Source organism: Solanum lycopersicum, chromosome 3, assembly GCF_036512215.1.
Source record: "Solanum lycopersicum chromosome 3, SLM_r2.1".
Classification (NCBI taxonomy): domain Eukaryota; kingdom Viridiplantae; phylum Streptophyta; class Magnoliopsida; order Solanales; family Solanaceae; genus Solanum; species Solanum lycopersicum.
The window spans coordinates 67,391,724-67,411,962 of record NC_090802.1 but is presented as its reverse complement, the minus strand read 5'-3'; the positions used below and the strand labels follow the sequence as shown (position 1 = coordinate 67,411,962).

The 20,239-nt window shown below is 35.2% G+C and overlaps 3 protein-coding genes across 3 annotated transcripts; all 3 read right to left on the bottom strand.

Moving 5' to 3' along the window:
* Positions 1–434: 434 nt before the first annotated feature.
* On the bottom strand, positions 435–5,696 carry LOC101266614 (RNA-binding (RRM/RBD/RNP motifs) family protein). Its single transcript, NM_001348366.1, has 9 exons — positions 5,464–5,696; positions 5,204–5,383; positions 5,044–5,119; positions 3,323–3,452; positions 2,946–3,060; positions 2,444–2,535; positions 2,270–2,339; positions 2,081–2,163; positions 435–1,519 (listed from the first exon to the last, which is right to left on the bottom strand). The coding sequence occupies exons 1-9, from the start codon at positions 5,581–5,583 to the stop codon at positions 1,426–1,428; spliced, it is 960 nt and encodes a 319-aa protein (NP_001335295.1). The 5' UTR covers positions 5,584–5,696; the 3' UTR covers positions 435–1,425.
* A 507-nt stretch (positions 5,697–6,203) lies between these two features.
* Positions 6,204–9,234, bottom strand: LOC101266918 (D-3-phosphoglycerate dehydrogenase). Its single transcript, NM_001348361.1, has 5 exons — positions 8,536–9,234; positions 7,633–8,009; positions 7,444–7,554; positions 7,275–7,370; positions 6,204–7,195 (listed from the first exon to the last, which is right to left on the bottom strand). Exons 1-5 carry the CDS (start codon positions 9,161–9,163, stop codon positions 6,524–6,526), a joined length of 1,884 nt encoding a protein of 627 aa, NP_001335290.1. The 5' UTR covers positions 9,164–9,234; the 3' UTR covers positions 6,204–6,523.
* A 4,076-nt stretch (positions 9,235–13,310) lies between these two features.
* On the bottom strand, positions 13,311–15,465 carry LOC101250204 ((R)-mandelonitrile lyase-like). Its single transcript, XM_010320140.4, has 3 exons — positions 15,206–15,465; positions 13,586–15,101; positions 13,311–13,510 (listed from the first exon to the last, which is right to left on the bottom strand). The coding sequence occupies exons 1-3, from the start codon at positions 15,270–15,272 to the stop codon at positions 13,471–13,473; spliced, it is 1,623 nt and encodes a 540-aa protein (XP_010318442.1). The 5' UTR covers positions 15,273–15,465; the 3' UTR covers positions 13,311–13,470.
* Between the last annotated feature and the right edge of the window lie 4,774 nt (positions 15,466–20,239).

Genomic DNA, 20,239 nt, shown 5'->3' with positions numbered 1-20,239 from the left:
AAACCAAATAGCATCACCGCTGAGGATCATTTTCTGTGCTAACTAGTCACACGTAAATTCCAAGGCACTGATAACTTGCGTAAATATATAAAGATAAAATGAGCAATAATTATGCAGTAGTATCACTTACTTTAAAGATATATATATTCCACATACGTTAAACAATTGTACTGAAAAAATTAACAAACTCAATACGAATAATCAACTCACCAAACATTGCATTAGCTTAGGTAAAAATTACTAGATCTTATATAGTCAACTCAACACTGCATTAGTTAGGTAAAAGGCATCTCGTATAGCCAACCAAACACTGCATCATCATGCGGACATCATCTTTTCAAATCACTCCAACCAAACAACCAATTATCAAACTTACGGCTGTGATATTCAGTGCACGCACTGCACCATGAAATTCCATGTTGCTTTCCGAAATATTAACCAATTAAATCAAATCATTTGGTTATAACCTTTATATTATTATTTTTTTTTAAAAAAGGGGTAGAAATACTGGCTGATTTAGAATCTAATGGATTTACTAATTCCTACAAAATCCTCTTAACTATTACTCTTCAAAGTCACTCACTCTAAACTGTTACAGATCATTTATCCACAACCAGTCAACCATGAAAAATCAAGGAGTCCAACTTTTGTTTGCAATCGAAGTTAGCTGAGCAAAAAGGAAACATGCGAGAAAGCTCAAACCTAGCACACCAGCCTGAAACAAACATGAACCATCTTCTCACACGGTGCTGCATCAACATCTATATGATTGTGTGCACACTCTTCATGTGGAACTAAATACCTGGATAAAGCAACTCCAGCAACCGCCAATCCCCAAGTAAAAGGAAGTCCCCTCTTTTTGCACAAATGCTGCATAACACAAGCACAATGGAATTTCCAGGACAATCCAGTCTTCCAGGATCTGAAAACCTGGATGTTATAGCGTTATCATCAGTTCAAGTAAGAGGGTTAAAGGAGTGACTGACAACCCTAACCAGAGAGAGTTGAGATGGATGCTACTCGCATTAAGATCTCAATTTATGATGCAGATTCTATTTCACCCGCACATAATACGTTGTTAGAGGTGCTAAGAAGTCACTTGAGGTTTAAAACATAGGTTAACACAAAATAAAGAAATTCCCAAATGTAGAATACAATGCGACACCACAGACCAACAAGATTCAAGGCCAAAAATTAAATGCATCTTATGACATGCCACAAAATGTGAACCCTGAATAAGCTGACAATGTTGAGATGACTGTGCTTCAAATGCATGTCTTGGATAAACTATGATATGGTCCAAAAAGATGTTCATGTCAAGATGATAATGCTCATGACTTGATGATAGCAAGGATGCATGCAACAGCTGCATGATGCATTTGTATTTGGCAGAGCATAGAGAACAGAATACATCCCCTGCAGCTACTAGTATGTCAGAGGTGAAGGAGCTCCATTTGCATTGGGGGCAACAGCTGGGTGGCCAAAGTCCTTCCTTTTCCCAAATGGATTCTTTGAATATGTAGCTAAATATTAAGGAGAAACATGGTCATATAAAGAATGTTACAATAGATTATAAATTTATGAAACTCAGATTCCTAAAAGTAGTATTTTTGCATGAGTTCGGTGTGATCAACTTTGTTAGATAAATTATCACATCTACTTCTCACATAGATCATGGTTTAGTATGTATTTAGGAAAAGGCTACAGGAAAGTGTAAGCTTTCAAAGAAGCATAGCCCCTTCTCAAATGTCACATGCGAGTTACACAAAGCACTATCATCATTCTCTCTTTTCATTTTGGATGCTAGGGAAGAAAAAGAATGGGAAAGGATGAAAAAGTTGGTCACAACATTTGCAGAGGAAGATTCGACAAACATCATGAATAAAATGTTAGTCAGGAGTCGGCCTGTTAGCAGCGATCATAATGATATTTGCCCAACATCAAGTACACGCTATCAAGTAAACAGTCAAGACTCAGGCACAGCTAAAACAATAGTGGCAGAAACAAAGTAAAAAGGATGACTGAAATATCAAGCTCCGGTAGACTATAGATGAGACAGCTAAACAAGAAAAAAGGATATTGAATTCGCATGCCAACTGAACCAGAGCTCGGTATGACTGCACCCTGCAAAGTGTGATGTACATTGGTGGCGCTATTCACATCCTGCATATATCACAGGCAGAAGTTGATAAACAGGAAGAAGCATAGAATGTCAGCAAAAACTAAAGATAAATCAAGAAGAATCTTGTACGGGATAGTACGAACTTACTTCAAATTCAATGAAACATACTGTATGTCTTTCCTGTCTCAAAACCTTCATCTGCTTAAAACCAGGTTGTCTGGTAGTACATTAAGCAAATGAATAGATTAGGCCTTAACGGGAGACATAAAAATAAGAAATAGTACTTCCGCATGAACGGAATAGCAAAATGCAGAGTCATACCCGCTGATAAGGCCCCTCAGCTCTTCCTCATTTATATTCTCTCCAAGATTACCAATGAAAAGGGTATTGCAGGGAGGGTTGTCTTTAGTATTCTACAAGAAGAAAAAAAGAATAGATCAGTGGACAAAGCAAAACTCAAACTACACGATACAAGATGCATTAATCATCAAAACAAGCATATACTGCAGAAATGCTACATCCACCTACTATAAAAAGCATAACTCTGTCCCAACAAAACCAGCCGGTAACAGTTTCAAAAATAACTGCAGAACACAGATACTATTATACTGAAGGAAGTCGGATCCAACCAACTTAACCATAAAGTCATATCTAAGCCGTAAACAAATATGCCATAGTAAACCAGATTAAAAAAAAAAAGACAAACCTAAAAAGGAAACGCAAAAGAGAAGGCATGCCGGAAAAGAAGTCAACCCTAAGTTCTCTGAGCAAAACATTGCAAATCCAACACAAATGACAAGAGGCAGAGACATGCATGCATTACCTGGACTGGTGCATAACTGCTTGGTGCTGGCACAGGAGCAGGTGCAGCCATTGGCATATGCGCAACAGGGTAGCCTCCATATGGATTGTATGGTGGAGGAGCTTGAGTTATATACCTGAGAAATACAATCCCTTAACTTTTTGTATTTGGGGGATGGGTGGGGGGTTGGAAATAAAGGAGATACAATCATTTAATACTAATAAAAGAAATCATTGACCTCCTTTCTTTCTTTTCTTTTTTTCTCCTAGAAACTTGACTATAAATAGTACAAAAATTAGCTCTATGTTGTTAGAACAATCAATTCCTACTGTTATCACACTTTTCATCATAATGTTGTCATAAAATGCAAAAAAAAATTGCAATCAAAGAACTCTTACCCATGTGGTGCCCAGACAGGTGCGGGAGGAGGGTGGAAAGGAGAGGGACTTGAATAACCACTGTGCGTGTAATCACCTCCAGTACGCATACGTTTACTCTGGTCATGTGCATTTGAATCAACTACAATTCCTGCAGACAAATCAAATAAGAAGAATCTAATGTGACGTTGTTTTGTCATACAAATAAAGGTGGGTAAAACCACTAGAGCAGATTATCTCTGAGGCGCTAAACATTAAGAAATTCAAGAAAATCCGCAGCAAACAGTGAAATAAAAACCAATATAAATCAGAAAAAACGATAAAGCTGCAAAGTTGAGGAAGTCATCAAAGTTCATGTGGTCCAAAATATTCCTCCTTTTAAAATAAAATAGTGAAGTGCTCCAAAGTATTCCCCTTTGCCTTGCTTAAAAGAAAATTTACAAGCAATGTTGAGTAAGCAGTTTGCAAGATTAACAGCTACTCTGGCTCTAAGAAACATTTCATTTTCCAGGCTGCGGGTTTCCCTTGTCATAAAAAAAAATATTTTATTTTCCAAGATGGTCTATAAACAATAGAAACAATCATTTTGACCCATCGGGATGGCCCTGTGGTTTGAGCTTGGGACTTCCATATTGGAGGTCTCAAGATTGAAACCCCTTGCCAGCTAAAGCAAGGGGTTTGCCTTCTTGGTCGAGCTTGTCGCACCAGGCTTGCCTGGTGCGGGTTACCTCTCCTATGTAGTTTGCGAGCTATTACATAGGAGGCCCTGTGCGCACCCAAAAAGTGGCAGCTGCAGGTTTTCCTTGTCATAAAAGAAAATTATTTTCCAATATGGTCTATAAACAATAGAAACAATTATTTTTCCCTGCTGCTAATCTTACCCTTAAAAATGTGGGTTGGCTGGCACATGCATGGGAGGAAGAACATGTAAAACTAATGTAAGCCTTTAATTCACTTATCTTCTGACAGAGTGATTTAGATAATGCTTAGCATCCAAGTATAAGATATTTGAATTTTCCACTACTACCATACCTAAGGATATCTCATTGTAAGCTTATCAAGTTCTTTTCATTGGACATCTATTCAAAAGAATAAGATTGACCCATCTGGGTACATATAGCCTCCTAATCTCCAATAGACAATCCCCCATGGAAATATAAACTCAAAATTATCAGCCAATGCAATTCTATATATGTAAACTCAACACACTTCATAAAACATCTCACTTAGTAATCACAAGCTAGCATTTGACACATAAAATAACTTGAGCTCGTAAGATTGAAGTGAATAGCTAAGACTGCTTTAAAAATGAACCAACTTCTTCATTAATCTTCTCAAGCACCTTATAAAGACTATGTTTGCAGAGGCAGATATGGATTTAAAAAAAAACAGTAATCCATAGACAACCAAGTGACAATCTCCCTTAGCATTTATTTATTTCAACACAACATCATAAGTACCTATAAGTCAATATAATAAATATTTAAAAAGAATTTAAGAAATTGTACTCAAAGAATCAATTAATAGTAACACATTCACATAAAATGGCCTCTAAAAAGGTACTATCTTGTGCACTGAATAAAATGGTATTAAGTCTTTATACTTGCAATATTTAACCAAAGAAATTAGCCCTTTTTTCCTGCACTAACCTCGACCATAAGGACATGTATATAACTTTTTCCATTCGAAAACAGAAAGAAAAGCAAGAAAGCTAAAGAGAGAAGTCAAGGATAAAAAGTAACCTCTTTTGACAAAGAGATTTTTCTTGGCCATCTCTGTGTGCAGAACACATTTCCCCTCCGTATCAAAAACCAAACCCTACAGCCATCCAAGTAACGAATCATGCAAAAAGACATTTTCAGCGGCGAAGAAAATCTCGAGAAGAGTATCATGAAAACTGACCTGAATGGCGTCCTTTGCACCGATTGCGCATTGATGGTTAGAGAATAAGGCAAAACCCATGGGTAATTCGCCTTTGAAATTGAGCTGAGATGCTTCGTAACCTGGTAACCACCTCAGAAGATTCACCAATTCTCTCTCCTTTACATCCTGCGGTAGCCCGGAAATGAAAATCGTCCGAACCTAAAAATGAATGACAGCAGCCGTAATTGATTAACCTGAGAGTAGCGGAAAAAGCAAGCAAGAAGCTGCAAGTGTTTTACCTCATCGATGGGCATTGAGTGATGGTGATGATGTGGAGGGGGGCCAGAAGGAAGAGGAGGGGCTGGGGCTGGAGCTGGAGGCCATTGTTGGTGGAATGGGTGAATAGCATTACCAGCCATCTGCAATTACAAGTTCCCTAAACCCTAGAACACCGATTTGGGGACTCTTTTGGGACAATAAAGGAGAGAGGTTTTGTCCAAATACATTATTTATATACTGCTACTACTATATTGTTTCGATGAATGTAATACTACCTACTTTAATGATTTGGTTCAGTTGGATAATCCGAAATTATTTATCGTTGTCCTTTTCAAAAATTAATTTAATTATTTTCAAAGATAAATTAGATCACATATTTTAAATTAAAAAATTAGATATTTTAAAATTATATGAAATGTACAATTTTTTACATGTTAATATGATAGAAAAATACATGTTAAAATGTTAATAGTATGACTCTAAAAATAGAAATCATAACAAACAATATCGGACGGAGAGAGTTTTTCTTTATAACGGTAGATAATAATAATAAATTAGTATTGAGTAGTTGAATTGATGTTGTAATTTTTTCGAACAAAATTCATTGGAAGGTTTATTACAATTCAATTTGATTGATTCAACCAATCTCTTTTGCCCATATTTCAAAACTGGTGTTATGTTAAAATAGGTTATAATCACCTAATTTCGTCAATTATTTGGAATAAAAATTAGGAGTAGTAAATGAAAAGCAGCATGATTATGTCGAAGAAAAGCACAAGGCATAATTGGGTGACCGCCCCTACACTACTTTTATTAAGAGAAGATAGGAATAAGTATTACACTGATAACTAACACCATAACCTTTGCGATAAAGTATTTCTTTATTTTTATGTTTTACCTGAGTAGAAGAGCAGGATCAGCACACATCATAAAAGACTGAGGATAAGTGTTCCTTGTAAATTAATTTGATCAACACATTAAGCAGACACAGCTAAAATTTCATTACACCCTTTTTATCTTTTACTTGATAATAATACGTAATAACAAGTTCCATTCCATCCCATTAGCCAGCAATATTGACTATAGTTTAAGGAAGACAAATTCTTCAACTGCAGACACCTCTCCAATCTTCTTCTGAGTATCCTTGTCTGGTTCTTCGTCTACTCCAATTGCCATAATTGCCTGCTTTCCCTTCACCGTTCTCCCAACACTCATAAAACTCACATTCACATTACTCTCACCAAGTATGTTCCCAACTTTCCCTATCATACCAGGTTGATCCACTTGTTTGCAAAGGATGAGGTTACCCTCCAAGCTCACATCAACGCTAAATGGTCCAACACGTGTAAGATGGGGAACTCCATACTTCACTCTACCCTCAATGCTAATGTTTCCATTCTCTGATAACGCACTTGCAAATCTTGATTGCACATTACTAATCTGCACCTGGATTGACTCAACAGGGTACTCTGGAGATGAATCAACAATAATCCTTTCTTCACTAATGCGAAGACCCTTCTGCTTTGCACTGAAATCCGCATTTACAAGGTTGATGATTGTATCCGATATAGGCTCAATAATGCCTTTTGTAACCATGGCTCGAAGAAGTCTAGTGTCCAAGCTGTCAGGGTCCCTAGCCGATTTGTAAACCACTTTCACACTCTGAATCCCACTGCCACCAGTCACTAGCTGTACTGCTAATCTACCCACTTTCTCAGCGAGCACGACGTAAGGAGCCAACTCGGACAAAACCTGATAACAGAAGCAGGAATTTCATTGTATGAGTGGAAGCCCTAAAAGTGAAAAATAAGCAAATAATGCTAAAGCTTACCTCAGGAGGGACCATTGGAGCATTCACAGCGGTAGCAGAAAGTTCCCCATTTAGAGCACCAACAACAGCCTCAGCTATTTCAATTGCAACTCCTTCCTATGAAAACAAGATTTTGAAAACACTGCAACTGAGTAAAATAAAGCAAATGCATAGATAATAATTATTGTACCTGTGCTTCTTTAGTGCTAGCTCCAAGATGAGGTGTAACAGTAACATTCTCATGCTGCACTAGTTTGCTATCTTTTGGTGGGGGCTCCACAGTAAACACATCAAGTGCTGCCTGTGAAAGAAAGGGATGACTCAAAGTTAATAATTGAACAAAGGAATATACTGAAGTGAATGAACTGAACCTATATACCTGAGCAACTATTCCACTGTCAAGGGCTCTAACTAATGCATCCTCGTCGATAACACCTCCTCGAGCAACGTTTATTAGTCTGACTCCATTCTTCATCTTTGCAAAAGTGTCATCATTGAATACCTTGTTCGTAGCAGGTGTGAGAGGCATGTGGAGTGAGATGAAGTCAGCAGTAGATATGGCCTGCTCAAATGAAACCAAATCGACTCCAATAGCACGAGCTCTGTCAGCAGGAGCATAAGGATCATGGGCAATAACATGCATACCGAGGCCTTTTGCACGTCTAGCAACCTCGGAACCAACTTTACCAAATCCCATAATAGCTAATGTTTTCCCAACAAGAGAAACACCCACATACTTGCTGCGCAGCCATTTTCCTGTAAAAAATTGATTGATTGTAAAAAAAGAGAGTTGAGATCTAGCTAGAATGTCACAATCTTGGACTAGCTACTCCCAGAGACCAACAGATCTGATACCAAAAATGCCCCCACCCACTTGTCTCATTGTTTCTCCTCTCAGTAGTCAAGCTAAACTTGGAAAAATGAAGTGGTTATGGTGAAAACTGAAAAGAGTTCACAACTTTCTATGCCTTTTGTCTTTTTAAGTTAAAAAGAAAAAATGGTTTGTGCTAAATACAAGACTAACCTCTATGGAAAGAAGTGATGATCTAACTTTCTCTTTTAGTTAATACCAAACCTTAAACTTCAGTACCCAATGCGTAGTCCAACTAATTAAATGCTAAATTAGTAGAGGTTCAAATCTCAAAAAAAAAAAAAAAAAAAAATAGCTAGCGGAATTTTTTAATTTTCACCTAAAAATTCTGTTGTAAATGAAGACAGAATACGATACTACTTGTTTCCAGATCTATAGAAATTGGTGATAAAAGTAAGTTTTGCGACGTACCAGCTTTCATGGAGGCATCAGACTGAGCAACGTTACGGGCCATGGAGGTGAGCAAAGCGATTCCATGCTCAGCTGCAGCAATAGTATTAGCTGTGGGTGCGTTAACGACGAGGCAACCAAATTCAGTTGCAGCTTGCAGATCGACATTGTCTATACCAACACCAGCTCTCCCCACGACCTTGAGTCTTCCCTGAGCAGCCTCAAACACGTCACGGGTCACCTTGGTACCACTACGGACGATGAGCGCGTCGCACAGAGAGATCTTAGCGCAGAGATCCTGAGGAGACAAGTCGTAAGAACAATCCACGTTGCCGAAACTCTTGAGCAAATCTAGACCCGCCTCTCCAAGCTTCTCGGATACGAGAATGGTTGGTTTGGAAGTGGATACAACGCCGTGAAGATCTCTAGAGAGGGAGATGTCAGCAGATTCAACAGTTTTGAGGACATTACAAATCACCGTCGTCGAAGAAGAAGAAATTGATGGTGAAACAGAGTGAAGGAGTTTGATGGAAGATGGATTTGAGGAGGCATGGAGGAAAGAGAGATTTGAAGGTTTGTTGTGATTGACGGAAGAAGAAGAGAGGAGAGAATTGAGGCGGGCAGTGTGAGGAGAAGGGATGGACGCCATTTTTATGAGAGCAACAAATAGACTGACTGCAAAACTCAAAAGTTGTTGGAGGCTTTGAGGGGTTTGGACACAAAATGAAACTAAAACATGTTCCTTTATATAGAATGGTGAATTTACTAATGGACTACCCCTCTTGACCTTTTTTTCTTGACAAACTTTCTTTTTTTTTTCTTTATAAACATTTTCTCTTAATTCACTTTTTTTTTTTATTATTAGAAAACGAAGTAATACATACAAAACAATAAACAACAGAAATTGAAAAACCTGAAACAACATACAAGAGCAATACCATAACTATCAGTATGGACAATTACAAGACAACATACTTATACGAATTAACTTTCTACTCTTATTTATGTCATTCACAATCTCCAATCTAAAGTCAAGAACTCTATAAGTTTGAAACTATCCATAGTCAATCTCTCTTACAAATGCAATAGGCATTATACTATTTCATCTTCATAAGTTCTAATCATCACAGGCGTCTTGCTTCTCACTGTAACGATCCGAAAAATATTGAATAAATAGTTACTTAAGGTGATTTAATTATTAATTAAAAATCTAAAATTTTAAGGGCATAAAAAATGCTTAGCAAGTATATTTAAAGAATAAAAAATTTTAAATTTTCCGTTAAAATTAACCTATGTAAAGTAAGAATGACGTAAGTAGGGTTGTTTGCGACCTCTGAGAGGTCAACGACGCCGATCTCGCCTGGAGTCTAGATTCCAATCGTGACACTTACATTTTGTCCTCCACCAAAGTCATATTCACCTTGCTTCAAATATCCTCATTTATAACTCTAGCTCTCTTAATATGCCTACAAACCTACTACAACATTCCCATTTCTCCAATCTCTAGTTTTAACGTGAGAGTTTTTGAATGGTCAACATTTTGCTCAATAAAACATAGGTGGTCTAACTACCATTGTAGAACTTTCCTCACACAAAACTACGAATACAACATCGGTTAGTGACATCTTCGTCACTCTCCCAATTTTTTTGAATAATAGACTCAAAATACTTAAATTTTCTCTATTTTGGATGACATGAGTTTCGAGCTTCACCTTCATATTTGCTTTATATATTATATTAGTATATAATTTTCACTCCAAGTATTCTATTTTGATCTTGCTCAGTCTTATCCCTTTTGACTTTATAGTTTGTTTCTAAATCTCCAAATTTAGTGTCAACCTAGTTGTGAGCAATGTTAATAAAAACTATGTCATCTAAATAATAACATAAAGCATGACATTTCATCCTAAATTTGTCGTGTTAATGCATCAATCAGGTTGATCCCTGATGCAACCCCATCAAATTTGTAAAGTGCTTTGAGTCTCTTTCCATCCTAATGTGTTTTACAAAATATAAATTTGTGAAATATTTTTGTATTTGAAATATGATATTTGAAGAATTTAACATTTTATTTCATGAGATAAAATAACATATCCAATCGTTGATTTCATGTCATAATTTTATATCGCAATTTCATATAATATGCCCAAACACCTACTATGGATGGAGATGTAGCCATAAAAAATCTTTAATAAAATATTTCTATTTAGACATTGTTGTTTAGCTTTTCATCGGCTATGGATGGACGTAGCCAAAATTCTATTAATAATTGTCATTACCTTACAACCTTTATTTTTATTTTGGCGTAATTTACTTTTCAAATATTCTTCCTCATGTTACCATTAAATTAGATCTGAGTCTTCGTAGATTAGTCAACTTTTAAGTTTTACGAAGAACAAATTATTTTGAATAGTATAAAATGTTTTTTTTTTTTTTACGTTTTGATGAAAAATTTTATATAACGCTATTGCTCTCACTAAGAACTTTTAATTCCTCACCGCACATATCATTCCAAAAGGTTGTATTTGTATTTACGCCTCTATTTTTTAATTAAAAAAAAGTTTAAAATTTAATACACCGAATTAATAGTGTGAGGGTATTGCAATATTATTGGAATTACTAGTTATTTACCTTTTATTTATGCCATGTGCCCACATCCTTGCCACAATTTTTATTGGGTCCCGCCAAAAGATTCTTTTAGAAACTAACTAATGTTAGTGCACTTCATTTATTAAAAACTTATAAGAGCATTTTCAAAACATCATATTAATCGACAGCCCCTATGAGATGTGTAATAATGAGTCAAAATCATTGTTTGAAATTGATTTTCTTTTATTTGGATATATAGTTTAAAATTTTTATATTGTATATTTTGATATAAACATTAAAAAATGCAATTATTTTAATTCTTATTAAACAAACATATCATAATTCATAGACAAAAGTATGAAAATGTACTAAGACGGTGTGCCACAGTGATACGATATTTTAATATTTCATTTATAAGTAATGATTTATTCATTTCGTAAACTATCATAAGAATTAAGAATTTTAATAATTTTTACAATTTATTTATGAAAAATTTAAATTATATATCTAAATAAATTAATTTAATTTTAAATTGCATATCTAAACTAAAACGAGTTTTCACGGGACATTGCATATGACTGAACGTGGGCCTTTTTTTTTTTTTTTTAAATTTTACTTTACATGGACGTAAGCACATATCTAAATGTGTAATTATATATTGTGCATGCAGTGACAGATACACTTACCAACCCCATTGACCTTTTCCTCCAAGATTGGAAAATTAGTAAAAAAATATACGAAAAAGAATACTAATATATCAGTAAATCTAATGTATTTTACTAGTGAAATGAAACTTTATTTTTACCTAATAGTTTTACGTTAACTAATTATTTCACCAGACAAACGAATCAAATTATGTAATTTTACTAAGTTCAATTATATCATGTTTCTTCAAATTAGATTAGTTGAATATTTAAACTCAAACGTCATTTCAAAATCGAAAATTAAGCAAACAAATTTCAAACTCAATATTTTACCCAGTCTTGATATTTCCAGCGAAAAATCAAATATGTTGCATAATTTGTATGACACTTTAAATAAAAATCTCCAGAAATTTTGCATAATTTTATGATATTTGTTTTTAAGAAAAAAAAAACTTTAAAAGTTATTACATCAAAAGGAGAAAAATTGATTTTATATAAATGTGTACATAAAACAGAGTAAAATATATTGGGTTTTATGATATGGATATTCTACCAAAATAAGAAAAATGTGCAACTAAGAAAGTGATTTAACATGTGAAACATACGTGATAAAATTTATTTGCAAGTAAATATCCTAATGTCATGAGTTTGAATATATATATATATATATATATTTTTTACTTTATCATAACATTTATTTTTATTAGATAATTTATTCATAAGCTTTTATTTTTTTGTTTTTTTTTTCCAGGAGTTTTCATCTTTTAGTGGCTCAAATTTTACAATTTTAAGATTGGATGTAAGGAATTCTTACCATTTGAACAATTTTATGTGGTTTTGTACACTTTATTTATTTTGTGTAAACACTTAATATTTTATTTATATCCAAAAATAATTGAACACACACTCAATTTAACAGAAATTAATTTCACATTGTTAAAATTCTAATATTGATGGTAATTATATGAAAGTCATCACTTAACCAATCAAATCATATGCAGATTCGAAAGTCACACTTTTAATTCCACTTGGAAAATTATTAATTAGATTTGTGGAATTATACCCTCAATATTGTGTGGACGAGAATATGGCGCTGCTTTTTCTCTTACTACCATTTTCCACACTCCTACTGCGGAATATTGACTCATTATATTATATAGATATTCCTTCATCTTTTTCTTTTAATTCGACCCTCCACTTATTTTATTTCGGAAATTTTCAATTTTTAAAAATATCTTTTTGGTTTTTTTTTATCTATAACCTTACTATATACTATTATTAATAATATATAAAACAAAAATTCAAGTGGTCCGGATCACAACTTTAAAAAATATTACAAAATACTATGTTATTCGGTTTGAGAATAAATTGAAAAGACCATCTCAATTGTTAGGTTAGGTTAAATAAATTGGAAAAAAAAATTGATATAGCTAAAGAAGAAGAATTTGTGATGTTAGGAGTTGAGAGTCGGCCATTGTTATGTCGTTACAACCATTGTAATTTTCTTCTACGTGATGATTGACAAGCGCAATTGAACATGAAGATGTTTGGGTGAGTGAGTAGTGAAAGAAAGAGGTTCAATTTTGGGCCCTATCATTGATTCATGTTTGCTCCAACGTATTCATTTCATTTGTGTGAACATTCAGATGCAAAAAGAGAAGTGAATCAATTTTTAGCAACACAACAAACCATTTACAGAAGCAGCAATGTGAACCAGCAGCGACTATCTAAACCTCTCCCTGAGCATCACCGTACCAACATACCTGCAACCAAAAACTTTTTTACTCTCTCTCACACTATACATACTGTGTAACAAATTTAACAGCACACAAACTCACCGTCCAAGCATGAGAAGAGTAGCCTGGGGATTGGTCCCTGGTGACACTCTGAATATGGAACCATCAACAACTCTCAGCCCATCAATGCCAAGCACTCTCAAATTTTCATCAACTACCTTCCCAACAACACACCCACCATGATAGTGCCAAATCGTACTCACTGTCTCATGGCAGAAATCCTTCAGGAGTTCATCATTGGACTCATCAACAGGCAAAGCAGGACCAACATACCGAAAATCCCTACTGCCAAACCACTCATCAAACTTGAAAATATCCATGGTTCTACTTCTCAGAACTTGTGCTATTTTCCGGGTACCATTCACACACCTCTCTACATCTTCAGGGTTGCTGAAGTAATTGAATCGAACAATAGGGTTCAGTTTAACATCGGTGGATGCCAATCGAAGCGAACCAGAAGAAACAGGTCCAACTATCTTCTCCATGAGGGTCGCCACTGTAACATAAACTGGAGACGGGGAAGTTCTGAGAAAAAGGGAGCTAGCAGGGGAAGCAAATGGAATGACATTAGAGGCAGCCTCCAAGTAAGCCCCCGAATTAGTGATCCCCACAACTTGAATCAAAGAGTGTTCGAGTGCCATGGGTGGCACAATGGAGATACCATTTCTTGGATTATCAAACAGAAACCTCCCCACATAAGGTAAATGGTGAGCAACTGGTATACCCCATGTAGATAGGTAAGGCCTTGCACCAACACCACTCAACAGAAGCAACTGTGGGCTACCAAGAGCTCCTGCACATACTAAAACTTCACCTTTTCCACGAAGCATGGCGTGGTGATAGCGCCCAGATTGGTCACTAAAAACCACACCAGTAGCAGCCTGCTTAGATGGAGAATAATCTGCGGATGGAGCTAGCAGAATTCTCTCGACACTTGCATAAACGGCTACGTGAATGTTTGAAGGATTTGCAAAATTGAGAAGATCAGCAGCACTATATCTGCGGCCAGAGGTATCAAAGGTGGAGCCACCAATCTTGGTACCAATAACATGATCCAGAGTGAACCCATTGAAAGGATGAATGCCGGACTCCACTAATCCATCCCTGACAGCCGACTGCCAATTCTTGAGTTCCGGCCTAAACACAATAGCCTTCTCAACCCATTCATAAGATTGATTTACAACTTGCAAATCCCAATTCAATTTCGACCTAGCGTAGAAATCTTGATCAGCCCTACTGTAAAAACCGGCATTAATTGCACTACTTCCCCCAAGAATGCGACCTCTGGCATTTGGAACTCCCTCTTCGGAGACGAAGGCTTGTGCAGGGGACTCAAAATCATCAACATCTGTAATTACAGTGAGAAAGCCTTCTTGGGTCATCAAATTAGGCCTTCCATATGGAACACCGCCTCTTTCAAGGAGTAAAACTCGGTACTTCTCGGACAATGTCGCCGCCAGTGGACAACCGGCGGTGCCACCTCCCACAACGATGTAATCGTAATAGTCTTCCGATGGGAACTCCGTGGCGTTGAACACAAACCCCATATAACTTGGACCTGCAAAACAAAATTTATTTTCACAAGAAATCGTCAAATTCTCAAAGAATGTAGGCAGTGCAAAACTGTAATCAAAAATCGAAAAAAGAGAAACATGAACATACTTTCGTTAGAAGAATCAGAGTGCGTAATCAGTATGATAATGGTGAAGAAGAGGAAAAATTTAGGCATTTTTAGAAATCGAGCGGCGGCGATCGATGGGCGGTTACTGAAATTAGCTTAGGAAATGTAGAGAAGAGAGCAGTGTGTTTTTGGTGGGAAAATTCAGTTGAATAATCACATGCACCCAAACAGCATTTCCACTTATTTATTTCTTCTTTATAATTCACCATTTCACCTCAATCACATCTTCAAATTACTTTACGGTATTCTATATTTCACAATTCTTTTTTTCTTCTATTTTATACCTACATTACTAGCTACTTTGCACCGTCATAAATAATATTTGTATTCATACATTACGCTCTTAACAATATTTCAACACCAATTTAATTATATGTTATTATCAAATAACTCAAGAACCTTTAATGAATGAATTATTCACGAAATAATAAATTATTAGTTCTTTCATCAATATTAAAAGAAAAATAAAGAAGAAATTAAATAAGATTATACATACGAAGCCATTTCGTAATAAAAAGAAACATTTTAGTTAAATTATACAATTGTGATATATCTCTTAGGAGAAATTTTAAAAAATTATGCTTGAACATGAAATCAATTACTATAATTTTTTAACTTGCATTTTGAATTTCTACAATTGATAAATGAGAAATTTCATATCTATGTAAAAATAGATAATATGTAAACTTATATCTAATACTTTTAAGTTATAAAATTTAATATAGAATATCAAAATATAAATTTTTGGAACAGAGTAAAATAATTATTTTTTGCACAATGAATATATATACTATATGTGTATATGTTCAATATAACCGGAGACAATAACTTTTCATAAACATAAACAACAAAGTTAAAATACAAAACAAATAATTAATATCATATGCAAATTAATGAGTGTTGAAAAACATAACAAGGATGTAAAAATAGAATGAAATAGAAAGGAAAAAATCGAGTCCGCTGAATGCACAATGTACCCTAAGAAAACTATTTCCCTCAAATACCAGAGGTTTATAGAATTACATTCTTTTGATATGGAAAGATTTTATTCACCAACTTATTGATACAAAACAATGTTGTCACTAAGTCACTCAATAATGACAAAACACACGATTATTTAATTTTGCAGAAGTATAAGAAAAAGAATATAATTTTTGTTGTTTTAAAACGATAGAAGATCTTTCTATTTATAGACAACAAAGGATTGTGTGAACAAATGTTTACTGACCCTTATCAGAAATGTTATAACTATTTGGAAAAGTTGCAACCATTCAGAAAGTTCACAACCTTTCATAAAAGTCATAACTTTTCATAAAGTCACAACTCTCCATTAAAGTCACAATTTTTGACAAAATCCTCAACTTTTTATAAAAATCACACCTATTCATAAAATGATATAGATAAATTTAAAAGGAAATCCTTGTTTGTGGTGTCTCCATGTAGGCGGACATAAAATTCTCTTTTATGCAAATATATGATTATAAGTAAGGCTGACAATTGGACAAAATCGGTCCAACCAAATTGGTTTTATCGGAATCGATACCGGTACCGAATTTTCTTACCGGTAACCGGATTTACCGAAAACCCCCACATGTTTCGCCCAATCCCTTAGTAATCAGATAGAAATCGGGTTGGACCGGATCAGAATCGGGTCTTACCGATTCAACCGGTTATTTTAATTATTATATAATATTAAATCCAAACTCCAAGTCAATATCACAATATAATAATTAACAATTTATGAGATATTTAAAATTCAGAGATTGTATAAGATGTATAAGTAAGTAATTTGTGAATTTGTGGTTTAAAATGAAAAAAAGGGTATATTTATAGTGTAAAGAGGTTTGAAAGGGATGAGGGTATTTTTTTGATGTTGTGGGCCCCGACCCAACGGCTAGAAGGGCCCAACGGTCGAATTAACAGCTATTAAAAAAATTGGGTAAACCGATGCTTATCGGACCGGACCGGACCGGAACCGGATCTATCGAATTAAAAATCGGGACCCAATTCGGTAAATGATCTGGTATCATGGGAGACCGGTTCCTTACCGGTTCAACCGATACCGGACGTACCGGTATGAAAACCGGACCGGACCGAATAAAAACAGGTCCGATTGCCACTCTTAATTATAAGTGAGGGTTCATAAAATAGAGTGTCTCTATCTTCACTAAATAGGTATAAAATCGTATACATACTTATTCTAGAATTTTACAAATGAGATTACACTAAATATATAATTGTTTATCACTATTTTTTATTGTATCCATCGTTCTCTTCTTCATCATTGATTATTTTTTAAAAAAACAATAAATTTACTATTTTTAATCTCCTCTTAACGATTTTCATGAGAATTTTTATGAAATCAATGTTCACTATTAGGCCATGAGTAGTTGAGTTTATGGTTAGTTTTAAATTGAAATATTGGATTTGAGTCATATTAAAAGAAAAAAGTCTAATTGAATTGATCTTTTTATTAGACTTGCATAAGAAGTTGAGCGAAAGCCCAAATCAATTGGAGCGGAAGTACGTTTCCCGGCCCGGCCCACATTGTATGAGAGATAGTTACCAAAAAAGTCTACACGTTTTCGAGTTCCGACTTACCGGCGACTCAGGTAAGCCCTTAAATCTCCTCTGTCTTTTACTGTAAATTTGCGTCCCTATTGTTCGTACAAAGTTATTCTGCACGGTCCCAAGTTTTGTTTATCTGAAATTTACTTCAATTATGGAATGATGAATAGTGTTTGTTAATCCTTACATATTCCAAAACATGAAAGAAGAATCCTCATCTTATGTTGGGCAAAAAACTAACTGGGATAATTAGTAGTGACACATACATGCTATTATAATTTCAACTTGGGTATTCATCTCATTGCCTTTTCTTTTCACAGAGTAAGTAATTTGCAAAGAGAGATTTTACTAGTTGGCATCCCAAGAAGCCCTATCCCATGATGGGGCTTTGGAATCCCAAAATTCATATGGAATATGATCCCCTTGTTTCTTTTCGTCCATACTAAATATCCCCTCTCTTTTTTACATCCAATATAACTTACGTAACAGACCACAAGTCACATTCCAGAACCTTAAATGTAAAGGAGGATCCTCAAATCAAACAGGAAGCACATCAATACTAAATCGAGAGAACTAGCTGCAATCCAGGTGGTAAATGGGCATTGAGATGGTTTATGCCTATAAGATTAGAGGAGAAGAGTTGTGGTTTCGGACACAATAATGGTAGGACCAACAATAGGAAGGAACAATGTTAACTGGTGATGTGACAAATTTGAGATGTGCGGGGAAAAGTGGTGAGAGATTATATTAAGGGATATAGGTCTAATACTGCTAGGATTCTGCTCTTAAGATGTTCCTTTTTTGTGATAATCGGACTTTATACTTCAAAAATAAAAATTTGTTTCCAATCTTGGCAATCACATATATTTACATTAGGTATGTTGTCTTTGTTGTACCAAAAGATATATTGTTGAACTTGACATTTGTAAAACATTAAGATTCACTCAACTAGTTGTTTATTTTAATTGAAGATTTTATCCATCCCTTAGTTTATCACCAATCTAAATTCTAAGGCACCTGACAGATTACCACGAAAAAATGTATATGTCAACCCAAAAACAATAACAGTTATTGTGTCAATTTTAGTGAACTTTAACTAGTAGCCCTAATTGATACTTTGGTCTTCTATTTACGGATATGAAAAGAATGGTCAAAATCTGATTCAATTGGCAAGCAACCATCTCTATCGGAAATAGGATTGACTATCGATTCCGAAGAAACTAGAGTTACATCTCTTTTCCGTTCAAGAGTTCTTATGTATTTTCACGCCCCTTTTGAGACACCGAAAAAATGGAGAAAATTCCTTTTCTTAAGAACACATACAAGATTCGTCACCACAAAAAGTATAATGGTAACCCTACCATTAACTACTTCATTTATAAATTTCATAGTAATAGAAATGCGAGAAAGAATTTGGAACTTGCTATCCTCTTGCCTAGCAGGCAAAGATTTACCTCTGTGGACAAGATGATTCATTCGGATCGACATGAGAGTCCAGCTACATTGCCAGAATTCATGTTGTATATTTGAAAGAGGTTGACCTCCTTGCTTGTCAAATGCTCGACAAGCCGCTATATTAGCGGCGCATAAACTGTGTTTGTCAACCAATTTGTTCAGTGGGCGTAAGCTCATTAATTTGACCCAAGTTGCTGCAGGCTAATTTGATTTCGTCGGATTGAAAGAGCCATCATATCACTATCGTCTCTTTTTTAGAAAAGAAATTGTGTTCTCTCTTATTGATTCTGTATAATAACATGACCTTTTTTCTATGTCTGACCATTTTGACTTCAATTTGATGTCAACGACTCCTCCACATTGTCAGTTCAGTTGCGGTTTAGCACCAGCATAATGGATCTTAATGATCTGAACAAGGTTTGGGAAGTGAAGAAGGTGCGTGATGATGAGGCGAGGGAAAATGTAGCAAAACAGAGTGGAAAGTCAAGGTGCTTTTGGTACTGGCCTATTTATTTCCTGATGAGTTTCCTGGTTTTATTTATTATCTTCCATTTTCTTGTTGCTCATGAGCTAATCTGATTCCACAGTCCTGCCAATCCATCTCTTTTGGGACTCAACATAGGAGGAGGTGCTGAAGTTAAGATTAGATTAGAATGAGTGGGACTTTTACCCTTATGCTCAAATTCTTGATACCATGCTTACTCTGCCACAATGAATATGGCCCATATATATTGGATGCGTGAGATACTTTTTACTTTGTTTGCACCACTTACAACGTTCTTTTTGCTTTTCTTACAACTTTCTTTTTCTAATTTAAACCCTTCCTGCATCCCTTTTGAGGAGCTTATAGCTGGACAAGGATTTGATCTCCCAGGAAAGCGATTGGGTGGGTTTGAAAGCAGATCACGATTGGATGTGCTTTTGCCAAGCGTCTGGGGGTGGCTGTACTCAGCTCAATTCAAGCTGCTGCGATGATGCTCCAAAATTTAAAG